The sequence below is a fragment of the Bufo gargarizans genome, chromosome 1, assembly GCF_014858855.1.
Source record: "Bufo gargarizans isolate SCDJY-AF-19 chromosome 1, ASM1485885v1, whole genome shotgun sequence".
NCBI lineage: Eukaryota > Metazoa > Chordata > Amphibia > Anura > Bufonidae > Bufo > Bufo gargarizans.
The window spans coordinates 553,542,461-553,567,924 of record NC_058080.1 but is presented as its reverse complement, the minus strand read 5'-3'; the positions used below and the strand labels follow the sequence as shown (position 1 = coordinate 553,567,924).

Below are 25,464 nucleotides of genomic sequence, written 5' to 3'. Positions count from 1 at the left end.
TCTAAATTTCAATTTCTCTGCTTTTAAAACAGAAAGTGATACCTCATAAAATATGTATTACTTAACATTCCCCATATGTCTACTTTATGTTGGCATCATTTTGGAAATGTCATTTTATTTTTTTAGGACGTTAGAAGGCTTAGAAGTTTAGAAGCAATTCTTCAAATTTTTACGAAAATTGCCAAAACCCACTTTTTAAGGAGCAGTTCAGGTCTGAAGTCACGTTCTGGAACGTCCATTCAGAAATAGAGAACCACCTCCCGGACGTTTATAGTGGGCGGACGTGAGGTGGTTAAACACGAAAAATGTTAAAGTCCATAAATGACGGATCCGTTTTTTCCAATGCATTTATTCATTGTGATCAAAATCCTGATCAGGATTCAAATGTAATCCATTTTCACACGTTTTTCCGGATCCGGCAGGCAGTTCCGGTGTCGGAATTGAACGCCGGATTTAAACAACGCTAGTGTGAAAGTAGCCTAAGGCTTCATGCACACAACTGAATTTATCTTCTGTGAGCTATCCACCTGTTTTGCGGATATCACATTGACCCATTCATATCTGTGGGGCCAGGCACGGATTCGTGCAGCCGTTCCACACATTATAGAACATGTCCTATACTTGTCCGTATTACAGAGGAGAATAGACATTTCTTTTAATGGGAGTGAGAAAATGCAAGATATCCGTAGTTTGTGGACTGAAACAGGGGCATGGCTGTGTGCACAGAGCCGAAGTCTGATTTTATTCTGTTTTATAACTTTTATAGGAAAACCAGGAGAAATATATTAGCATCCCATTTCTGCTGCCACATGGCGTTCTCTCAGGTTTCCATCATGTCTGGCAGGCAGGATAATAATTCCCAGTGACAGACCCCATTAACCCGGACCAGGGGGATTTCACTCTTCAGGGACAGACACAATTTACTTGTTTTTCACATGCAGTCTTCCAGGATTTTTGTATGGGTCATCAGTATAAGAAGAGTGGGGGGTCTGACTCCTGGCACCCCTGCCAATCAGCTGTACGGAGAGGCCATGGCGCTCCATAGGCACCTAGACCTTCATTGGTCACGTGGTCTAGTTGTAGCCCAGTCGCATTCAAGTGAATGGGGCTGAGCTGCTATACCAAGCACAACCGCTATACAATGCTTGGTAAGCAGTGAGGAGGCCGCGGCACCCACCTGAGCACTATGGCCTCCTCAAACAGCTGACTGGTGGGGTTGTTGGGAGTCAGACCCCTGACAGTCTCATATTGATGACCACCAGGACGAATAGAGGCAGGGTCCATTGGGAGCTGTGTATGAGAGAAGCAGTGAAAACTATTGCTCCTGTCTTCTCTGTCAGATCCCCCGCAATCTTTCCCAGCAGGGGACCCTACCCCAAAGCCCATGAAGTAAGTATACCGTGGGGCAGGCTTTAGAGAGCTGGACTGTTAGGCTACATGCACACGAACGTTGTTTGTCTCCGTGTCCGTTCCATTTTTTTTGCGGATAGGATGCGGACCCATTCATTTCAATGGGTCTGCAAAATACACGGACAGCACACCGTGTGCTGTCCGCATCAGTATGTCCGTTCCGCTGCCCCGCAAAAAAATACTGCGTATCCTATTTTTTTCTAGTTTGCGGACAAGGATAGGCATTATTACAATGGATTCGCAAAAAGAACGGATGCCAAACGGAACGTCATCCTTTTTTTGGGCGGATCCGCAATTTGCGGACCGCAAAATACATACGCTCGTGTGCATGAGGCCTCAAAAGCATTGCATCAGTTAGTCTTCTGTTTCATGTGTTTAAAACCATAAGTGTGAACAGAGCCTTATCCTTAGAACTGTTTCACACGAGCGTGTGCAGTCCAGAAATCGCGCTCCGTGTGTGAGTGTGATCCTCCGCTCTGGACTTGCAGAGGCATACGCCATTATGCTGATTTATAATGCTATGTGCCCTGCATGACCTTATGGATGATAGCGACAGCTTAATGTCATGGCGAGACACACACACGGAGTGCGATTTCCGGACTGCACACGCTCGTGTGAAACAGGCCTAAGGGCAGGTTCAGAAATAGTTGACTTGACATGAATTTCTGTGCAGATTCTGTGTCAGATCTGACCGTCCGTCTCCAATGCATGTCATATGCTGTGGAAAGTACACGGATTGCTGTCTGTAGGGTGGAAAAGCAGAGTCTACAGGAATGTCGCACATTTGATGAAGAAATGCAAGTGGTCCTCTAGTGCCCAACCCTATAACCAAGTAGCAACAGGGTTTCATGGCATCTGCACAACGTGGCTAGTAGATGTAGTGTATTTTCAGCCCCTTTTTACCATTCTTTTACTATCCTTTGGTTGCACTCACACGGCCATATCCATTTTGCGGTCCACAAACCGCAGGTACAGTTGAAACCAGAAGTTTCCATACACTATGCGAAAAGACACATCTGCATGTTTCTCTCAATATCTGACATGAAATCAGAATAAACCTTTCCTGTTTTTGGTCAATTAGAATTACTATCATTATTATTATTTGCCAAAAGCCAGAATAATGAGAGAGAGAATGTTTTAAGGCATTTTTATTACTTTCTGCAAAGTCAAAAGTTTACATACATTTCATTAATATTTGGCACCATTGCCCGAATTTGGGCCGATTCCTCCTGACAAAACTGGTGTACCTGAGCCATGTTTGTTGGTCGCCTAGCTCGCACCTGCCTTTTCAGCTTTGCCCATAAATTTTCAATAGGATTGAGATCAGGGCTTTGTGATGGCCACTGCAAAGCATTGACTTTGTTATCCTTAACCTCTTCTACCCCGGGCTGGTTTTCACCCTTCTGCCCAGGCCATTTTTATGCGTCACTTTATGTGGTAATAGCTTTGTGAACACTTTTACTTATCCAAGCCATTCTGAGATTGTTTTCTCGTGACACATTGTACTTCATGATCGTCATAAATTTGAGTCAATATACACTCACCTAAAAAATTATTAGGAACACCATACTAATACGGTGTCGGACCCCCTTTTGCCTTCGGAACTGCCTTAATTCTACGTGGCATTGATTCAACAAGGTGCTGATAGCATTCTTTAGAAATGTTGGCCCATATTGATAGGATAGCATCTTGCAGATTTGAGGGCTGCACATCCAGGGCACGAAGCTCCCGTTCCACCACATCCCAAAGATGCTCTATTGGGTTGAGATCTGGTGACTGTGGGGGCCATTTTAGTACAGTGAAGTCATTGTTATGTTCAAGAAACCAATTTGAAATTATTCGAGCTTTATGACATGGTGCATTATCCTGCTGGAAGTAGCCATCAGAGGATGGGTACATGGTGGTCATGAAGGGATGGACATGGTCAGAAACAATGCTCTGGTAGCCCCTGACATTTAAACGATGGCCAATTGGCACTAAGGGGCCTAAAGTGTGCCCAGAAAACATCCCCCACACCATTACACCACCACCAGCCTGCACAGTGGTAACAAGGCATGATGGATACATGTTCTCATTCTGTTTACGCCAAATTCGGACTCTACCATTTGAATGTCTCAACAGAAATCGAGACTCATCAGACCAGGCAACATTTTTCCAGTCTTCAACAGTCCAATTTTGGTGAGCTCGTGCAAATTGTAGCCTCTTTTTCCTATTTGTAGTGGAGATGAGTAGTACCCGGTGGGGTCTTCTGCTGTTGTAGCCCATCCGCCTCAAAGTTGTGCTTTGCTGCATACCTCGGTTGTAACGAGTGGTTATTTCAGTCAACGTTGCTCTTCTATCAGCTTGAATCAGTCGGCCCATTCTCCTCTGACCTCTAGCATCAACAAGGCATTTTCGCCCACAGGACTGCCGCATACTGGATGTTTTTCCCTTTTCACACCATTCTTTGTAAACCCTAGAAATGGTTGTGCGTGAAAATCCCATTAACTGAGCAGATTGTGAAATACTCAGACCGGCCCGTCTGGCAACAACCATACCACACTCAAAATTGCTTAAATCACCTTTCTTTCCCATTCTTACATTCAGTTTGGAGTTCAGGAGATTGTCTTGACCGGGACCACAACCCTACATGCATTGAAGCAAGTGCCATGTGATTGGTTAACTAGATAATCGCATTAATGAGAAATAGAACAGGTGTTCCTAATAATTCTTTAGGTGAGTGTACAGGGAGTTCAGAATTATTAGGCAAGTTGTATGTTTGAGGATTAATTTTATTATTGAACAACAACCATGTTCTCAATGAACCCAAAAAACTCATTAATATAATATCAAAGCTGAATATTTTTGGAAGTAGTTTTTAGTTTGTTTTTAGTTTTAGCTATTTTAGGGGGATATCTGTGTGTGCAGGTGACTATTACTGTGCATAATTATTAGGCAACTTAACAAAAAACAAATATATACCCATTTCAATTATTTATTTTTACCAGTGAAACCAATATAACATCTCAACATTCACAAATATACATTTCTGACATTCAAAAACAAAACTAAAACAAATCAGTGACCAATATAGCCACCTTTCTTTGCAAGGACACTCAAAAGCCTGCCATCCATGGATTCTGTCAGTGTTTTGATCTGTTCACCATCAACATTGCGTGCAGCAGCAACCACAGCCTCCCAGACACTGTTCAGAGAGGTGTACTGTTTTCCCTCCTTGTAAATCTCACATTTGATGATGGACCACAGGTTCTCAATGGGGTTCAGATCAGGTGAACAAGGAGGCCATGTCATTAGATTTTCTTCTTTTATACCCTTTCTTGCCAGCCACGCTGTGGAGTACTTGGACGCGTGTGATGGAGCATTGTCCTGCATGAAAATCATATTTTTCTTGAAGGATGCAGACTTCTTCCTGTACCACTGCTTGAAGAAGGTGTCTTCCAGAAACTGGCAGTAGGACTGGGAGTTGAGCTTGACTCCATCCTCAACCCGAAAAGGCCCCACAAGCTCATCTTTGATGATACCAGCCCAAACCAGTACTCCACCTCCACCTTGCTGGCGTCTGAGTCGGACTGGAGCTCTCTGCCCTTTACCAGTCCAGCCACGGGCCCATCCATCTGGCCCATCAAGACTCACTCTCATTTCATCAGTCCATAAAACCTTAGAAAAATCAGTCTTGAGATATTTCTTGGCCCAGTCTTGACGTTTCAGCTTGTGTGTCTTGTTCAGTGGTGGTCGTCTTTCAGCCTTTCTTACCTTGGCCATGTCTCTGAGTATTGCACACCTTGTGCTTTTGGGCACTCCAGTGATGTTGCAGCTCTGAAATATGGCCAAACTGGTGGCAAGTGGCATCTTGGCAGCTGCACGCTTGACTTTTCTCAGTTCATGGGCAGTTATTTTGCGCCTTGGTTTTTCCACACGCTTCTTGCGACCCTGTTGACTATTTTGAATGAAACGCTTGATTGTTCGATGATCACGCTTCAGAAGCTTTGCAATTTTAAGAGTGCTGCATCCCTCTGCAAGATATCTCACTATTTTTGACTTTTCTGAGCCTGTCAAGTCCTTCTTTTGACCCATTTTGCCAAAGGAAAGGAAGTTGCCTAATAATTATGCACACCTGATATAGGGTGTTGATGTCATTAGACCACACCCCTTCTCATTACAGAGATGCACATCACCTAATATGCTTAATTGGTAGTAGGCTTTCGAGCCTATACAGCTTGGAGTAAGACAACATGCATAAAGAGGATGATGTGGTCAAAATACTCATTTGCCTAATAATTCTGCACTCCCTGTATTTCACCTTTATTTATGAAAAAATCCCAAATTTACCAAAAATTTTAAAAATTTATATTTCTCTTTTAAAACAGAAAGTGATACCTATAAAATATTAATTACTTAACATCCCCCATATGTCTACTTTATGTTGGCATCATTTTGTAAATATCATTTTATTTTTTGGGAACGTTAGAAGGCTTAGAATTCGTCCAAAACCCACTTTTTAAGGACCAGTTCAGGTCTGAAGTTTTTTTGTGGGACTTACATAGTAGAAACCCCCCATAAATTACCCCATTGTAGAAACTACACCCCTCAAGTTACTTAAAACTGATTTTACAAACTTTGTTAGCCCTTTAGGTGTTCCACAAGAATTAAAGGAAAATGGAGATTACATTTTTAAATTTCACTTTTTTGGCAGATTTTCAATTTTAATCCATTTTTTTCTTTAACACATCTAGGGTTAACAGCTAAACAAAGCTCAGTATTTATTACCCTGATTCTGCGGTATACAGAAATACCCCACATGTGGTCGTAAACTTATGTAAGGGCACACAGCAGGGCACAGTAGAAAAGGAGTGCAGTACGGTTTTTGGAAGGTAGATTTTGCTGGACTGGTTTTTAGATGCCCTGTCCAATTTGAGGCCCCCCTGATGCCACCCTTCAGTAGAAACTCCCAAAAACTGACCCCATTTTGGAAACTATGGGACAAGGTGCCAGTTTTATTGGTACTATTATGGGGTACATATGATTTTTAATTGCTCCTTGTGAGGCAAGGTAACCAAAAAATGGCTGTTTTGGCACCATTTTTTTTTTTTTACAACATTCATCTGACAGGTTAGATCATGTGCTATTTGTAATATCAAATATGTCTACTTTCTTTGTTTGTTTGTTTGTTTGTTTCAGTTTTACATAATAAAGCATTTTTGAAAAAAAATTATGTTTTTGTGTCTCCGTTTTCCGAATGCCTTATTTTTTTATTTTTCTGCCGATCGTCTTGTGCAGGGGCTCGTTTTTTTTGGGTACATATGATTTTTTTCTATTCAATATTACACTTTATGGGGCAATGTGACCAAAAAAATTGGTTGTTTTGGCACAGTTTTTATTTATTTATTTTTACAGCATTCACCTAAGGGGTAAGTCATGCGACATTTTTATAGAGCAGATCGTTACGGACGTGGCAATACCTAATATGTATACTTATTTATTTAAGTTTTACACAATAATAGCAATTTTGAAACCAAAACTTAGGTAGTGTTTTTTGCAGGATGAGGTGGCGGTTTGATTGGTACTATTTTGGGGGGCATACTCTTTTTTGATCGCTTGGTGTTCCACTTAATGTGGTTAGGTGACAAAAAATGGCTTTTTTGGCATCAATTTTTTTTTTTACGGTGTTCACCTGAGGGGTTAGGCCATGTGATATTTTTATAGAGCTGGTTGTTACGGACGCGGCAATAACTAATATGTCAACAATAATAGCATATTTGAAACCAAAAATTATGTTTTAGTGTCTCCATGCTCTGAGAGCTATAGTTTTTTTTATTTTTTTTGAGCGATTTTCTTATGATGGGGCTAATTTTTTGCGGGATCAGGTGACGGTTTTATTGGTACCATTTTGTGGGACATACACCTTTTTGTGATGTAAGGTGACAAAAATTGCTTTTTTTTATACAGTTTTTTTATTTTATTTTTTGTGATGTTTATCGGACGGGGTGGATCATGTGATATATTTATAGAAACGGTCGTTATGGACACGGTGATACCTAATATGTGATTTTTCATTTTTTTCTATTTTTTTTATTATAAAATCAGGGTAAAGGGGTGTTTTTTTCTTGAAACTTTTTTTTTAAAATTAATTATAATTTTTTTTAAAACTTTATTTCTGTCCCACTCTGGGACTTAAACTTTTGGTGGTCTGATCTCCTCTGCAATGCATTACAATGCATCTGTATTGTAATGCATTGCGTGTTAGTGTATCACACTGAGTAATACACTAAGGCCCCTTTCACACGGGCACGGGTTTTCCGCGCAGGTGCATTGCGTGAGGTGAACGCATTGCACCCGCACTGAATCCGGACCCATTCACTTCAATGGGACTGTGCAGATGAGCAGTGATTTTCACGCATCACTTGTGTGTTGCGTGAGAATCGCAGCATGTTCTATATTCTCACACATAATTGCTAGAAGATGAGCAACCCCATTAAAGAGGGATGAGCAACCCCATTAAAGTCTATATGGTTATAAGGGAAAATAAAAGCATTCTTAATACAGAATGCTTACTAAAATGTGCCTTGAGGGGTAAAAAATAAATAAAATTAATTCACCTCATCCACTTGTTCACGCAGCTGCCATTGTCTTCTTTCAGGACCTGCAAAAGAACTTTTGATGACGTAATCGCGCTCACCACGTGGTGAGCGCGATTATGTCATCAAAGTTCCTTTTGCAGGTCCTGAAAGAAGAAGAAAGAAGATGATGCCGGCTGCGCGAAGTGGATGAGGTGAGTTAATTTATTATTATTTTTTAATCCCTCAAGGCACATTTTAGTAAGCATTCTGTATTAAGAATGCTATTATTTTCCTTTATAACCATGTTATAAGGGAAAATAATAAAATAAATAGAACACCTAACCCAAACTCGAACTTCAGTGAAGAAGTTCGGGTTCGGGTCTGGGTACCGCATTCATTTTTTTCTCTTGCGCGTGCAAAACGCATTGCATTTGCGCGGAAAAAAACTGAACATCAGAACGCAATCGCAGTCAAAACTGACTGCAATTGCGTGCCTACTTGTGCGGGTTTCCCCCAATGCACAAGCGACGCATCCGCATAGGTTGCCTAGGAGATCGGGCCTAAAGCTGGATCTCCTGGGCACCCGTAGAAGGCAGGTCCCGATGCCGTGCAAGGCATTGGGCAACCTGTTCATGGCATCGGACTGCCTTGTCACCCTTCGGGTTCCCGCCACAGCAGCGAGGGGACCCGATGGGCTCCCCCACCCTCCGCATGCACCTTCTTTGCTGACCGCGGCATAGAAGGGGTTAATCCGCTGACATCGGCTTTTACAGCAATGCCGGCGCATACAGAAGGAGCCCGGCTATCAGGGACTGCTCGGCTCCTGCAGTGATCGGGCGCGCACCGCTCTGGTGCCTGCCCGATCACCATGACGTAATAGTACGTCAAAATGCGGCAAGTGACTTCTGCCATGACGTACTATTACGTCATATGTCGGGAAGGAAGCCACTTTGTAACCAGTTTGGCAGTATGCTTCGGGTCATTTTCCATTTGGAAGACCCATTTCCACCCAAGCTTTAACTTCCTGGCTGATGTCTTGAGATGTTGTTTCAGTATTTCCACATAATCTTCTTTCCTTATGATGCCATCTATATTGTGAGGTGCACCAGTACCTCCTGCAGCAAAACAACCCCACAGCATGATGCTGCCCCCCCCCCCGTGTTTCACAGGTGGGGAAGTTGGGAAGTTTCTCCCTTTTCCCTCCAAACGTAACGATGGTCATTATGGCCTAAAAGTTCAATTTTAGTTTCGTCAGACCACAGGACATGTCTCCAAAAATGTAGGTCTTTGTTCCTGTGTGCATTTGCAAACATTAATCTGGCTTTCTAATGTTTCTTTTGGAGTAACTTCCTGGCAGAGTGGCCTTTCAGCCCATGTTGATAAAGTACTTGTTTCACTGTGGATATTGACACAATCTTACCAGCTTCCACCATCATTTTCACAAGGTCTTTTGCTTTTATTCTTGGGTTGATATGCACATGTCGGACCAAAGCGCGTTCATCTCTGGGACTCAGAACCCGTCTGCTTCCTGAGCGGTATGATGGCTGGACATTCCCATCTTGTTTGTACTTGCGTATATTGTTTGTACAGATGAAGTTGGCACCTTCAGGTATCTTGAAATTGCACCCAAGGTTGAGCCAGACTTCTGCAAGTCCACAATTCTCTTCCTGGTATCTTAGCTGATTTCTTTAGACTTTCTCATGATGCTACTAAGAGAAGCAGTGTGTTTCAGGTGTGCATTTAAATACGTCCACAGGCGTATCTCTCATTAACTCAGATGTTGCCAACACACCTAACAGAAGCTTCCAAACAAATGACATCTTCATATGGGCAGTCCAGAATTGTTTAAAGGGAACCTGTCATCATCTTTATGCTGCCCATACTAACGGCAGAATAAAGTAGAGACAGGTGAGTTGATTTCAGCGGTCTGTCATTTAGAAGTTAAAAGTAAGTGGTTGCTGAGAACTAGCATCACAATCATTGCAGACTGGGCCTGGAAAAGAGTCCCGGCCACCTGAGAAGAGTCATGGTTATTCATGAATTCCTGCTCTCCCTGTCCACCTGCTGATGACTGACAGTCTTCTACCTAGTCTTCTCCCTTTCTCTCTAGGAGAGAACTGCCAATTATCAGCAGATGGGAGAGAGAGCAGGAGATTAGGAATAACTATGACTCTTCTCAAGTAGATTTGACTCTTTTCAAGGCCTGGGCTGCAATGATTATGATGCCGGTTCTCAGCAACCACTTACTTTTAGCTCATGAGTGACTCACCTCTGAGATTAGCATTTCTGTCACTATTTTATACTGCTCTTATTGAGGTCAGCATAAAGTTGATGACAGGTTCCCTTTAAAGGAATAGTAATCTTAGTGTATGTAAACTTTTGACATTGCAGAAAGTAATACAAATGCCTTAAAACATTCTCACTCTCTCATTATTCTGGCATTTGGCAAATAATAATAATTATGGTAATCCTAATTGACCAAAAATAGGAAATGTTTATTCTGATTTCATGTCAGATATTGAGGAAAACATGCATATGTGTCTTTTTATATAGTCTATATAAACTTCTGGTTTCAACTGTATCTGCCACGTGCATCCTGCACTTTTTGCGGGCCTCATTAACAAAATTCCTACTCTTGTCCGCAAAATGGACAGGAATAGGAAATGTTCTATAATTTACGGCACGGATGCAGGCAGCACATGCTGACATCTGTGTGCCATCCACATTTTTTACAGCCCCATACAAATGAATGGGCCCATGTGCGATCAGCATAAAATGTGCATTCCGAAAATACGGTCATGTGAACATACCCTTAAGGGGAAAATTCTGACCTTCTGCTGTTTCTGTTTAATTTATCAGGAAGCCTTTGTTATCTTTAAAGCTGAGACAAGAAAGCCATGCATCATGGTAACGGGCCCCCAAACACTACACGGCAGCTTCAGCGGTCCAGGTCCTTCACTGGCAATGAAGGAGAAGAATCTTCAATGCAAACAAATTTGCCCCAGTCTCCTGCACCATCATTTGCTCCAGCAGTCAGTTCACCTGGACCCCAATCCCCTGGTTATCAGATACAGCAGTTAATAATGAGCCGAAATCCAGTTGCTGGTCAGAATGTGAACATTACTCTACAGAATGTGGGGCAAGTGGTTGCTGGAAACCAGCAGATAACACTGACTCCACTGCCTATCCCTAATCCAGCCTCTCCTGGGTTCCAGTACAGTTCCCAAAGGAGATTTGAACACAGTTCTCCATCATATATTCAGGTCACATCCCCAATGTCTCAACAGGTACAAACACAAAGTCCCACGCAACCTAATGCCGTGCCTATCCAAGCATTACAAGGCGTCAGAACAGCAACTGCTGGAGCTAGTTTGGGAATGTGCAGCCAGAGTCCCACGCGTGGCTTTGTGGATGCTAGTGTGCTTGTGAGACAGATCAGCTTGAGCCCTTCAAATGGTAGTCACTTTGTTTTTCAAGAGGGATCTGGTCTTACACAGATAACACAGGGAGCCACAGCTCAGGTACAACTTCCATCTGGGGCTGCACAAGCCAGCATGCGGGAACGTAGACTGTCACAACCCCATTCTCAAACTGGAGGAACCATTCATCACCTTGGACCTCAGAGTCCTGTGGCAAGTGGAGCAAATATGCAGACTTTGACCACACCAAGTCACATAACCACAACCAATCTACCACCACAGATAAGCAGTATTATACAAGGCCAGCTCATTCAGCAGCAGCAGGTTCTCCACAGCCAGCAGTTGGGTAGGACCATTAGTTTTGATAGAACTTCTGGAGGAATGATAGCAGGAGTAGCAGGGGCTACATCCTTTGGCATAACAACTTCACCAACACCAACAAGTCCATCACGAATTTCTGGTCCCCAGGGACTCTCTAGTCTTCCTCTTACTCCAACAGTAAACACTGTTAAGAAACAAAGTAAGAAACTTGAGGAGATCCCACCAGCAACTGCTGAAGATGCCCAGATGAGGAAACAGTGCTTGGAGCATCATCATAAAAGTATGAAAACAATGAAGGAAAACTTCAAAGATTATCTCATTGAGTTGTTTTTCCTACAACACTTTCAAGGAAACATAATGGATTTTCTGGCTTTCAAGAAGAAACCCTCTATGGGTCTCCAGGGTTACCTTAGACAAAATGACTTAGATCTAGAAGAGGAAGAAGATGAAGAACAATCTGAGGTTATTAATGATGAGGTAAGATCTGCCTTTTGTTCCATTGCGGGAAGCTGAAATGGATGTTAGCGCTCTTTAGTCATTCCTCTTTTAGTTTGTTGCCATCTTCTTTCCTACATTAAGTACATTATGTTGTTCTTTATCTTGATGGATGTACCCCAAGAGCGTATGCTACTTCGAATGTCATGTAAGACCTAGGTCACCTTTGTAGGATTTGGTTGTCAGGTGGCAAAACCTAGGAGTTAACGGGATCATCTGTAGATCATACCTGGAAATAACACACATGACAGTTGTCATTTTTGGCACCGAGGACACAGGTCTCCTGATATTCCATAACCCCTGCAATGCCATCAGTGATGATAGTATCCACATATATTAAAGGTGCAGAAACCTGAGTATCGATTGAATCAGAGGCAGGGCATAATGATCACAAATGAAGGGTTGTAAAATGCTTGTTTGTGTCACTGTATCACGGGTGGGACTTAGCGCTACTCGTTATTGTCCCTATTAAAGGTCTCATTTTGGTGAACCAGTATGTGTATTCTCAGTTTCTGTCAATTGGTTCTTATAGTTATCAATTTATTTATGGACATTTATAGATTTTTTTTTTAACTCATAACTTTTTATTTCACATATTGATTTTTTTACCTTTTTTTTCTTTTATTAGCACATCTGTTGATCAGCAATGAGTTTGGGGAATGTTTGCTATTGAGTGTTCTGAAACTACTAATGATAGGTGCACTTTCTGTATAAAAATTCCTTTAATCCAGCATTAGGGTCTGTCCTATCCCTTTGGCCTCCGTCAGACTGGTCTATGGCGGTAAACCTTTAGCTTGAATGGAGACCTACAGATACATTTGACGTATACACCTGGCACATGTGTGAAACTGAATGTGACCTGGACCTAAATGCGACAAGTGCATGATTATTAGATTTTCTGGATTATTAGGTGCTGTAAAACCATGGTATAAAACTCAGAACCTTTATGAAGAACCTGGACCTGCTTCAGGTCTTGAGAAATTTCACATTATATAGTTTTATACTGAAACTAAGTACTAGATCATCAGATTTTTAGCCTGATGAGATGTTGGATTAAAGGAATTTCATTGTATTTGATATAATCTGTAGATTTACTTCCCGTCTCAGGCACTGGTGTTGGTCATGGTACTCATCTTTTCTAACAGTGATGATGAAGGTTGACTCCAGTGACTTGCCTTGGCTCCTCTCTATGGGAGCTGTAGTATGAAGGGCGCGGCGCAGTCACATAGACACCAACCATTTCTGCTGTACCTGTGTTTCCTTCTTGTCTTTCTTCCTTCCCCCCCCCCTTGTTTTTACTGTTTCCCCACTTCTCGCTTATTGCAGTGCTCCTTAACCCTGCCCTGGAAGTCTTCCCCTTTCCAAGGGCTCCAGCATCCATCGCTTACTAAGTGTTGGGGCGCCTCTGTGTGACACCTGTCCGTCATGCCACTTTGCCTTCCTTTAGAGCAATGACTAACCAGTGATTCTCCATTCCAGCAATGATTGCTCAATTCAGAGCCAAACCTGAAGTCCAAAGCCCTTTCTAATACTGACATTGAATATTGGACTCCATAATACTATGGGTGAGGAAAAAGATCGAAACAGAATGATTTTTCCTCTTCTTGAAATATTTCCTCTCAGGTAAAGATTGTGACAGGAAAAGATGGGCAGACTGGTACACCTGTTGCTATAGCAACCCAGCTTCCTCCCAATGTTTCTGCTGCTTTTTCATCCCAGCAGCAGCCATTTCAGGTACCTTTTTGATGGTTCTACAATGTGGCCTCATCTCAGATTTCCGTTTTTTTTTCCCATTCATTCCAGTAATTTTTTTTTCTGAAGATGTATCGACTTCCATATTTTAAAGGCCATTATTTTCTCATGTTACTCCTTCACCCCGAGAGAGAGATTTCCGGGACTTGAGACAGGTGATATTGTGGGGTGACGCTGGCGGATCCACCTTGACCGGTTAAATGATCTGCCTGACCATAAAAAACTAAACAAAAAAAAAATCACCCCACCGCTGCCACCAAACTCAGGGGTGAAAGGGCCCGATGAAAACTCTTCAACCCATTGAAATGCATGAGCAACATTTTTGTGGTATTCTCACACGTGCCCATGTGTGATTCTTGCATTTGTCTATTTTTGGTTTAAAATATTTTTTTTCCCCATTTTTCTCGTGAAACATTTATTTTTAGTTCTATCCATATTGAACGGCGAGATATGTAGAGTCCAAAGCACAAGCATTGATCTGAAAATGTCACTCAGTCGATATTAGCCTGGGTTTCCACGTCGCAGTGCCCACATGCGGCCGCAACCACCGCCACAGTTTATGGGCAGGGTTTTAGGACAGTGTGGGGGGGTGATAGTTAATGGTTATGGGTTTTGCTGGTAAAACCACAATATTCATGGCAAAGTCCTGCAACCAATTAACACAGTATATGAAAGCTCCGCCCAGCATGTGGGAGTGGTTTAAGGCGCATGCGGGTACTGCAGTGTGTAAACGTGGCTTTAGGCCCCATGCACACGACTGTTTCCATTTTGTGGAATGCAAACCGTGGATCTACAAAACACGGACACTGGCGGTGTGCACCCTGCATCGCGTTGCGGAGCCATTGACTTCAATGGGTGTGCAATCCACAAGATGTGGCCAAAAATAGGACATGTTTTATCTTTTGTAGCACAGAGGCACGGACGTGGAACTACATGGAAAGGCTTACGTGTTTTTCCGCGTGCTTCCCAGTTCCATGCCTCTGCCATGAAAAAAATAGAACGTGTCCTATCTTTGGCCACATCTTGCAGATCATAGACCCATTAAAGTCAATGGGTCCGCACCACGATGCAGGGTGCACATGGCCAGTATCTATGTTTTGCAGATCCGCAGTATGGGGTTAGCAAAATGGACACGGTCATGTGAATGAGGCCTTTCTTGCACACACGTGACAACAATTTGATATAAATGAAAGGGATTGTCCAAGATTTATAAAAGATGTCTGCTTTCTTCCAAAAACCACGTCTGTCCAGGAGTTGTGTGTGGTATTGCCGCGCTGTCCCATTCACTTCAAAGTAATACCAGATGCAACCCAGGTGGCGAACTGTTAATGGAAGAAAGCGGCCATGGTTTTTAATCCTGGACACCCCCTTTAAAGTGCAATCAGTGACATTACAAATATGATGGTCAATATGTAAAAAAATATGGATCCTACTTGTTTTTTTTACTTAGTGTTTTTTTTTATTGTTATCAATCAATTTTTGCACATATTGAAGGAGAACATCAAGAAGAGCAAAGGCCTTTTAGTGCGTTTAAAAAAATTGGGGAATAATGTTTTCAATGTCTCATTCCTGTGCCGTTATTTCCATGATGACAGCACGTCATGATATGACTCCTGGGCCTCATAGCCATGGAAGATAACTTGGCACAGGAATGAAATAATAAGGAAAAAAAAACTCATGTTTTTTTTTTTATGCACCAAAAGGACTTTAATATGGATCTGTGTATGGAAATGCTGCCGGCCGTGTCTGTGTTCTCATTCAGGAAGAATCACATTGGTAACTTAGCCATTGACTTCCACCTAGCAATGCTGCTGTGCTTCCAGCCACCACCACTTAAATGTCCACTAAACTCATAGGGCAAGGGACATTCTCATAGGAACCTATTGGTCAGAAGGTATGGGCAAAATTGTGGTTTCCCTCTGCCATCGTAGTGCCCACTGCACACTATTAATAATCAAGCCATTGTCACCATAGAGGTGAGCGGGGAATATTAAAATGTAAAACTGCAATACCCCTAAACACTGATATTGTTTGCCACCCTCTCCTTGTCGTAGGTCCTGTGGCCAGAGGAGCCCAGTACATGTTATTGCCACCCATCCCATTAACGGATGCAGCCAACTTGAGCTAGGCCCCCTTTCCTCAAGGGTCCTTGCCGCACTCCATTCTAAACTGTGTGCTGTCAGTAGATTGTTACAGAGCATCTGTCAGCAGTTTTGTACCTATGAAACTGGCTGATCTGTTACATGTGCTCCTGGAAGCTGAAGGCATCTGTGTTGGTCCCATGTTCATATGTGCGCGCATTGCTGAGAAAAATGACCTTTTAATATATGCAAATGGGCTTCTAGGAGCAATGGGGGTGTTACCGGTACACCTAGAAGCTCTGCTCTCTCTGCAACTGCCACGCCCTCTCCACTTTTATTAACAGACCCAGATGTGATGATGTTTCACTGCTTGACCCTGTCAATCAAAATGGAGAGGGCACGGCAGTTGCAAAGACAGCAGAGCCTCTTGGTGTAATGGCAACGCCCCTGTTGCTCCTAGAGGCTCATTTGCATATATAAAAAAAAAATTGGGTCAAATATGAACATGAGACCAACACAGATGCCTTCAGCTGCCAAGAGCACATGTAACAGATCAGCCAATGTCATAGGTCCAAATCTTTTGCCAGATGCCCTTTAATATGCCTAGAAGGTGAATTGACTTGTAAGTTTAGTGGAACTTTAAGGCGGTTGCTCTTGTGCACTGGTATACACATAGCTACTAGCCGCCTTCCCCCGCCTGACCCACCATTGGCTTGCTTTGCCACATGAAGTGTCTTTGTTGGCTTTCTTCTCATGTTTACCTGCCAGTCCCTTCTCTCTGTTTCCTCCTTTAAACCTCTACCTTCTCGATATAAATATGTAGCTATATAAAGGACTCTTAGATATCATTCTTGTCATATTTACAGGTCAAAGCAGCTAAAATATGCATGACCCAGCACACCAATACATTATGATATTATGTACAATATTTCTGTGAACTGTATTTTTTGACTATAAGAAGAAGAAATGTCTCTGGTGCCATGTTCCCTTTTTCTACTATCTTATCCCCAAATGTGTATCATCTTCTGGAAAATTCAGCACCTCTTGGAAAGTGTATATATCCCCTATGGAATATCGAATATTCTCCACAAGATAACATCTTTTCTGAAAACTCTGTGGTTCCTCTGCTATTACTACTGAAAATGTATGGATGGAATGACAACTGGGTGCTACCATTCTCCTTCTCACACTGTCACCACTGGTTTGAAGGTATCTGAGTGTGTTCTGACAGGAATAACAGAGGAATGGCACAACATAGAGTTAGAAAATCTCTCGAATTGTTATCTCATGTGGTGCTGGCCCATGGTACATGCTCATTTGACCCAGTTTTTTTTTTTTTTTACTATTTGCTTTTGCTTGTTTCCAAATTTGTAAAAAAAAATATTTGATTTCAAGGAGATGGCCAGAAGGGCCAAGGAGGCAGTCACGTATGGTTGAGCGATCAGGTCTGTGCCACACGGTTACATGCAGATATGGAAATAGCCCAATTGCCAGTTGTTTCTGCTCAGCCCCGAGAATCAGGTCACCCTTGGTTTTCCACAACATATCCTAGTATGGCAAATAGTATATATCAAGATATATATCTAAGTGTAGGATGGTTCCCTGGACTATAGATTGTTCTTCACGGCAAACTAGATATGTGCATGTTTGGTGGGTTCTTAAAGACTGCAGGCAATGTTGAGGTCTTTTCATTTATATCATTAAATGCAGGTATTTTGACATAGAAATGTAATTGGGACTTATTATAAGGTTTACACTGTTCTGCAGCTTGGCATTGACAGCGTAATCCAGCAGAGAGCTCCTCTGACGACTCAGTCTCCAACCCCTCTTTCTCCACGCCTGAATGGTCTTGTAAGCTGATTTATGAACTGATCCTTTTTGTTTTCTATACCAACCAGTGCTTTTCTGAGAAGGCTTTCCATTAGTTTCTACACATCCTCATGGTGTTTGATCAGGTTGAGGTTTGGGCTCGATGCAGCTAGTTCTTCCATGCCATACTTGGCAAACCATTCGGTGGTCCTGTCTTTTTCCGTGTTAAAACAGGAAGGGTTTAGCCTCAGTAGCAAACAGTTCTCTAAAACGGTGGCCTGCTATCTGTCCCAGTTGTGAAGTCCCAGCATGCCATCAGAGTGGCAGACTGTCCTAACAAGCTGGGACTTGTAGTTTTCCAACAAATGGAGAGTATCAAGTTGGAGACCCGGAATGTCATAGTATGTAGTTATGATTTCCCTTCACTCGAAGTTAGGAGAAAACCATGAAACACTACTAGAGATTAATATTACACCACCTTGAGAATCCAGGTAGAAGCCAGCACTCTCATCCAATCCTCTGTTTATTTGTAATACATGGCTTTCCTACGCATTTTGAACCACAGCAAAGTTCTTATTGATAGGAGGTGTTGTTGTAAGTCCATGTATTTTTGGGGATTGAGCTTGAGGCCTTCACTATTATTCTCTTCACCTCTAAGCTTCTCTTCTTCCTCTCTTGGTTTACAATATGTGAAATCCAGGCTGTGAGGTGGTGAAGGGGCTGACACCTGTCATTGCTTATAGATAAATCCAGCTTGAATGCAGCTCATCCGCCTCAGAGACTAAAGCTGTGAAGCTTATGAGGAGCAGTTTTTGTGCTGATGTTGCTTCTGAATGTAGAACTTGTGAGTGTTGAAAGAGCGGAAAGACTATTTTTACTCCTTGTGGACATCAGTACTCTGCAGCAGTGGTGTACATAGAGACGTACCGGCCCTATAACAAGGATCAAACCAGGCCCCCCCCCCCCCCCACAGTACAGAAGGGTTTCTGCCTGAACCCTTTTCAATGACCCTGGGCTTTTTTCCACTGCTTCATTTGCTAAAAGTTGTTCCTTTAGAGGGTAGAGTCCTGACCAAGTTTTCACCTCCAGTAGAAGAAGAGATAATCCCAACTACGACTGGGTCCCTCTTGCCCCGGGCCCCAAAGCAGTCGCATGGTCTGCCGCTATGGTAGTTATGCCCCTGCTCTGCAGTCTCCTTCTGTGATCTGGGGTGATAGATGCTATCAAACCTGAAAGTTTGATTGTACCACCTCACAGCTGGAGCAGAAATTTGGCAAACTGACTTTTTGGAAAGTTGGCATCCTACGTTGGCACATGGTGAAAAAATCAGAGCTTTTCTGCTGCTAATGTTTCTGTAGAGATAGCTCGGTTGTAGGCTTTCTACAGGTTTTAGAAGTGAGGCTAAAATAGCAATACTATCTACATCAGGGTTGCACGGCCCGCGGGCCTCATGCGGCCCCCAAAGCCATGATTTGCGGTCCCCGTACTGCTGGACAGAAACACAGCTGATCATGCGATCAGCTGTGTTTCTTCCTGGAGCGCCGCACAGCGAAGGATGACAGCTCCTGCCCCTGCACTGTAGCAGGAGTCTGGAGCAGGATGGGTCCCTGGCTATTAGTGAGAGTGGGGGAGCCGAGGAGAAAGCAGGCACAGTTTTATCAGTGCTTCTGCCTTCTCCTCAAGGAGCACTCTGCAGTTTAAACCCAGCAATCACGTGATCACTGGGTGTCTTGGGGGCAGAAGAGAGCAGAGCTACAGGGTCCACTCTGACCTGTACAAAGCCCCTTCCCCAGCAGGCTGGTTTCCCCTGTAACTGGGGCTCCTTTGGATGCTCCAGTTGCAGTGGAAATAGTACCAAAAAATATATATAAAAAACGTAAAAAATAATTGAAAACACAATAAAAAAAATTACAGATAAAAGAAAAAAAAAGGGAAAAAGTGCAAAAAATTAAGTTTGTGTCCCCAAAAGGTCTTTTTAAAGACCTCTTGGGGGACATACAGTGTTGCGAAAATATAAAAAAAAAAGAATGTTGACAAAAAATGTTAAAAAGTAAAATACAATAAAAAGGAAAAAGTGCAAAATAAAATTGTTCACTGTACCTCCAACAGCCTTTTTATGACCTCTTTGGGGATATGTGTTGCAAAAATATATTTTAAAATTAACTAATAAAGTGATTATAAAAATAAATAAATAAATAAAAGGGGAAAAAAAAGGAAAATATGCAAAATAAAAAATCAGTGCCCCCCGAAAGTCTTTTTGTAGCTGGAATCTATTTAACAATAAGTTTTAAAAAATTATAAAATACATTAAAGAAAAAAACGGCCAGATCAACCAAAACCATCACCATTATTACCCCATTCACATGAAACTATACATATTATATAATAAAACAATCCAACACAAAATAGGGAACTAATTGTAATAATTTGCATATTTAAAGAATCAGCTATAGTTTGAATAAATATTACTTTTCCTCCTAATAAAACTAAAAAAAATATTAAGAAGCCCTGTGACATTTAATAAAAAGCTGCAAGTTATTTTGCTAGTCCAACAAATCAAAAAGTTACAAGTGTTTGAACCCCATGCACTAAACCACAAAAAAGTGACTGATCATTAAGGCCTTTTTTGGCCTGGTCATTAAAGGGTTAACCAATAAGTGCTTTCCCCACTAGTAAGGCCTCATGCACATGACCATACTGTGTTTTGTGGTCCGCAAAACACGGATACCAGCCTTGTGTGTTCTGCATTTTGCGGAATGAAGCAACGTATGTGGAACGCACGCGGAGTGAATGGGTCCGCATCCGAGCTGCAAAAAATGTGTCTCGGATGCAGACCAAAACAATGGCCATATGCGTGAGCCCTCAGGGAAAATACTGGTTATGGCAGGGCACCTATAACGGGGCAGGAGGAGGTAATAACCAGTAATTGCTGTCCTCTGTAGTGAAGGAAAGCGCTTACTGGATGTTGCAGGGCACCTATAACTGGCGTCAGATGGCGGTAATAACCAGTGAGCGCCGTCCTCTGCAGTGAAGGGAAGTGCTTACTGGTTATTGCAGGGCACCTATAACGGGGCAGGAGGCGGTATTAACCACTAATCGCTGTCCTCTGCAGTGAAGGAAAGCGCTTACTGGTTATTGCAGGTCATCTATAACTGGGGGTAGGAGGTGTTAATAACCAGTGAGCGCCGTCCTCTGCAGTGAAGGAAAGTGCTTACTGGTTATTGCAGGGCACCTATAACGGCGCAGGAGGAGGTAATAACCAGTAATTGCTGTCCTCTGCAGTGAAGGAAAGCGCTTACTGGATGTTGCAGGGCACCTATAACTGGGGTCAGGAGGCGGCAATAACCAGTGAGCGCCTGTCCTCTGCAGTGAAGGAAAGAGCTTACTGGTTATTGCAGGGCACCTATAACTGGGGGCAGAAGGCAGTAATAACCAGTGAGCGCCGTCCTCTGCAGTGAAGGAAAGCGCTTACTGGTTATTGCAGGGCACCTATAATGGGGCAGGAGGCGGTATTAACCAGTAATCGCTGTCCTCTGCAGTAAAGGAAAGCGCTTACTGGTTATTGCAGGGCACCTATAACTGGGGGCAGGAGATGGTAATAACCAGTGAGCGCCGTCCTCTGCAGTGAAGGGAAGTGCTTACTGGTTATTGCAGGGCACCTATAACGGGGCAGGAGGGGGCAGGAGGCGGTATTAACCAGTAATCGCTGTCCTCTGCAGTGAAGGAAAGCTCTTACTGATTATTGCAGGGCATCTATAACTGGGGGCAGGAGGTGGTAATAACCAGTGAGCGCCGTCCTCTGCAGTGAAGGAAAGTGCTTACTGGTTATTGCAGGGCACCTATAACTGGGGGCAGGAGGCGGTAATAACCACTGGAATGTGCTGCCAGTAATCAACAGAACTGAATGAGGGAGGAATGACTGTGGTCATGAGCGAAACATGAAAGTGTCAGCTTATTATGACGTTCAGGGGCCAGAGTGAAAACTGCAAGGTTTCTGGATTTTTTTTGCATGGAAAGACATCTAAAAAACAAAATAAAACGTAGATCATTTTCTAATAACACATTCCCTTTTATTCTTGTAAAAATAAGCCCCCTCCCCAACAAACATCCCCATTCATGTCCTGGGATCAAAACGGCGAAGACGAAAGGAAATCCCAGTATACTGCAGTAATGAGAGTCTAGGGCAGTGATGGCGAACCTTTTATAGACCGAGTGCCCAAACTGCAACCCAAAACCCATTATTTATCGCAAAGTGCCAACACGGTAGTTCACCATGAATACTACAGTCCCGTATAGTATATCTTCCATGTACTTTATCATTTAGCTATAATAGTCTGCCTACAGTCAGTGCGCTGCCTGTGCTGTTCATAGAGCGTCTTGCGCTGATGAATGGCAGGAAAAGTCTAAGGCATATTAGGTACACCATAGACTTTTTCCAGGGTGCGAGTGCCCACAGATAGGGCTCTGAGTGCCGCCTCTGGACACCCGTGCCATAGGTTCGCCACCACTGGTCTAGGGGGACTGACATGAATGTGAATATAAATAGATGTTCAGTGGCTCAAAACTTCCCCCAAACACAGAATGGGTGCTCACTTCAAAAAGACGTACTCAATGTCAAATCAGCTGTATGAAAAAACGTGATGGTTGGCACTCTCTATCTGTGGCTGCACGGATGAATCAATGCCTTTAAATCATACAAAACTATTTATTAAAAATGAAACATACTTAAAAACATCACAATAAAAAACACCATGACACTCATATATCAGAACACAATGACGCAACCATGTTGGAATCGTAAGGATATGGTCCAATTCACGTAGGATATGAACGTATGTATGTCCCCACCACTACTAATCTTGTAGACCCTGCTTCATCCATAGTTCTCGCGACTTAATACTGAGTACAATACCTGCATGTATCGGTGATTCAAATTGTTACATTACCACCCATAGTGTTCACGCTGTGAGGAACTGAATTCTCCACTGACTCTGCAGGTCTCGCTGGCGTCCCACGTGATCGAAGAAGCCGGCTGTGTGTCTAACGTGGTACCACTGAGGAATGAGAAAGTCATCTCCGAAACGCGCCTGGTGTTTTTGGGCAGAATTTGACAAGGAAGATTAATCCTCAAGAATTCCATGGCCATGGTCACTGTATACATATAATGTAGTATCAGTATTGAGGAATACCTGCCCATTGAAGAAGCGATCCAAATTGTTTTAGGACCTGGCACTGAAACACAGCTCTCGATCACGTGAGACACAGAGCCGGCCTCTTTGATCACATGGACGCCAGCGAGACCTGCAGAGCCAGCGGAGAATTCCGTTCCTCACAGCGTGAACACTACGAGTGGTAAAGTAACAATTTGAATCACCGATACATGCAGGTATTGTACTGAGAAACAGTTTGGTATAGTGGAGACTCAGACATTCTAATCAAAGCACAAGTTATACGATGGACTTACCTGCTATAATCCACCTTGATGTATTCAGTAATCAAGTAGCGACAACTATGGATGATACAGGGTCTACAGGATTAGTAGTGGTGGGGACATACATACTTTCATATCCTACGTGAATTGGACCATATCCTTACGATTCCAACATGGTTGCGACATTGTTTTCTGATATATGAGTGTCATGGTGTTTTTTATTGTCATGTTTTTAAGTGCGTTTCATTTTTAATAAATAGTTTTGTATGATTTAAGGGCATTGATTCATCCGTGCAGCCACAGAGAGAGAGACTGCCAACCATCATGTTTTTTCATACAGCTGATTTGACATTGGAATTCTGTCAGAAATTGCAACACTAAAAGAGTACAGTCGTGGCCAAAAGTTTTGAGAATTACATAAATATTGGAAATTGGAAAAGTTGCTGCTTAAGTTTTTATAATAGCAATTTGCATATACTCCAGAATGTTTTGAAGAGTGATCAGATGAATTGCATAGTCCTTCTTTGCCATGAAAATTAACTTAATCCCAAAAAACCTTTCCACTGCATTTCATTGATGTCATTAAAGGACCTGCTGAGACCATTTCAGTAATCGTCTTGTTAACTCAGGTGAGAATGTTGACGGGCACAAGGCTGGAGATCATTATGTCAGGCTGATTGGGTTAAAATGGAAGACTTGACCTGTTAAAAGGAGGGTGATGCTTGAAATCATTGTTCTTCCATTGTTAACCATGGTGACCGGCAAAGAAATGCGTGCAGCCATCATTGCGTTGCATAAAAATGGCTTCACAGGCAAGGATATTGTGGCTACTAAGATTGCACCTCATTCAACAATTTATAGGATCATCAAGAACTTCAAGGAAAGAGGTTCAATTCTTCTTAAGAAGGCTTCAGGGCATCCAAGAAAGTCCAGCAAGCGCCAGGATCGTCTCCTAAAGAGGATTCAGCTGCGGGATCGGAGTGCCACCAGTGCAGAGCTTGCTCAGGAATGGACAGCAGGCAGGTGTGAGCGCATCTGCACGCACAGTGAGGCGAAGACTTTTGGAAGATGGCCTGGTGTCAAGAAGCGCAGCAAAGAAGCCACTTCTCTCCAAAAAAAAACATCAGGGACAGATTGATCTTCTACAGAAAATATGGTGAATGGACTGCTGAGGACTGGGGCAAAGTCATATTCTCCAATGAAGCCTCTTTCCGATTGTTTGGGGCATCAGGAAAAAGGCTTGTCCGGAGAAGAAAAGGTGAGCGCTACCATCAGTCCTGTGTCATGCCAACAGTAAAGCATCCTGAGACCATTCATGTGTGGGGTTGCTTCTCATCCAAGGGAGTGGGCTCACTCACAATTTTGCCCAAAAACACAGCCATGAATAAAGAATGTTACCAAAACACCCTCCAACAGCAACTTCTTCCAACAATCCAACAACAGTTTGGTGAAGAACAATGCATTTTCCAGCACGATGGAGCACCGTGTCATAAGGCAAAAGTGATAACTAAGTGGCTCGGGGACCAAAACGTTGACATTTTGGGTCCATGGCCTGGAAACTCCCCAGATCTTAATCCCATTGAGAACTTGTGGTCAATCCTCAAGAGGCGGGTGGACAACCAAAAACCCACTAATTCTGACAAACTCCAAGAAGTGATTATGAAAGAATGGGTTGCTATCAGTCAGGAATTGGCCCAGAAGTTGATTGAGAGCATGCCCAGTCGAATTGCAGAGTCCCTGAAAACGAAGGGCCAACACTGCAAATACTGACTCTTTGCATAAATGTCATGTAATTGTCGATAAAAGCCTTTGAAATGTATGAAGTCCGTGTAATTATATTTCACTACATCACAGAAACAACTGAAACAAAGATCTAAAAGAAGTTTAGCAGCAAACTTTGTGAAAACTAATACTTGTGTCATTCTCAAAACTTTTGGCCACGACTGTACATGGCGTGCCCTACATTTATTATGTGTTTTACCTGTAAAAATGCACCAAATGCGCGCCAATCATTAGGTGGCTTAAAAACTATGGACACCTCCGGGGAAGTTTTTTATGCTTACTTTTTACTCATCTTGAGCTAAAAACAATTTTCAGCCATTTTTTAGATACAGGGGTTAAAAATCTGTCTGTTTTCAGAGTATCACTTCTTAGGCTGGGTTCCTATACAGGTCCTTCTCAAAAAAATA

General features: G+C 42.7%; 1 protein-coding gene across 1 annotated transcript in view; it reads left to right on the top strand.

Moving 5' to 3' along the window:
- Positions 1-25,464, top strand: part of EP400 (E1A binding protein p400) — a 174,108-nt gene that overhangs the window by 4,392 nt on the left and 144,252 nt on the right. The window contains 1 exon segment of the mRNA XM_044275617.1: positions 10,827-12,184. Coding sequence (XP_044131552.1) covers positions 10,865-12,184 — 1,320 coding nt within the window. The 5' untranslated portion in view covers positions 10,827-10,864.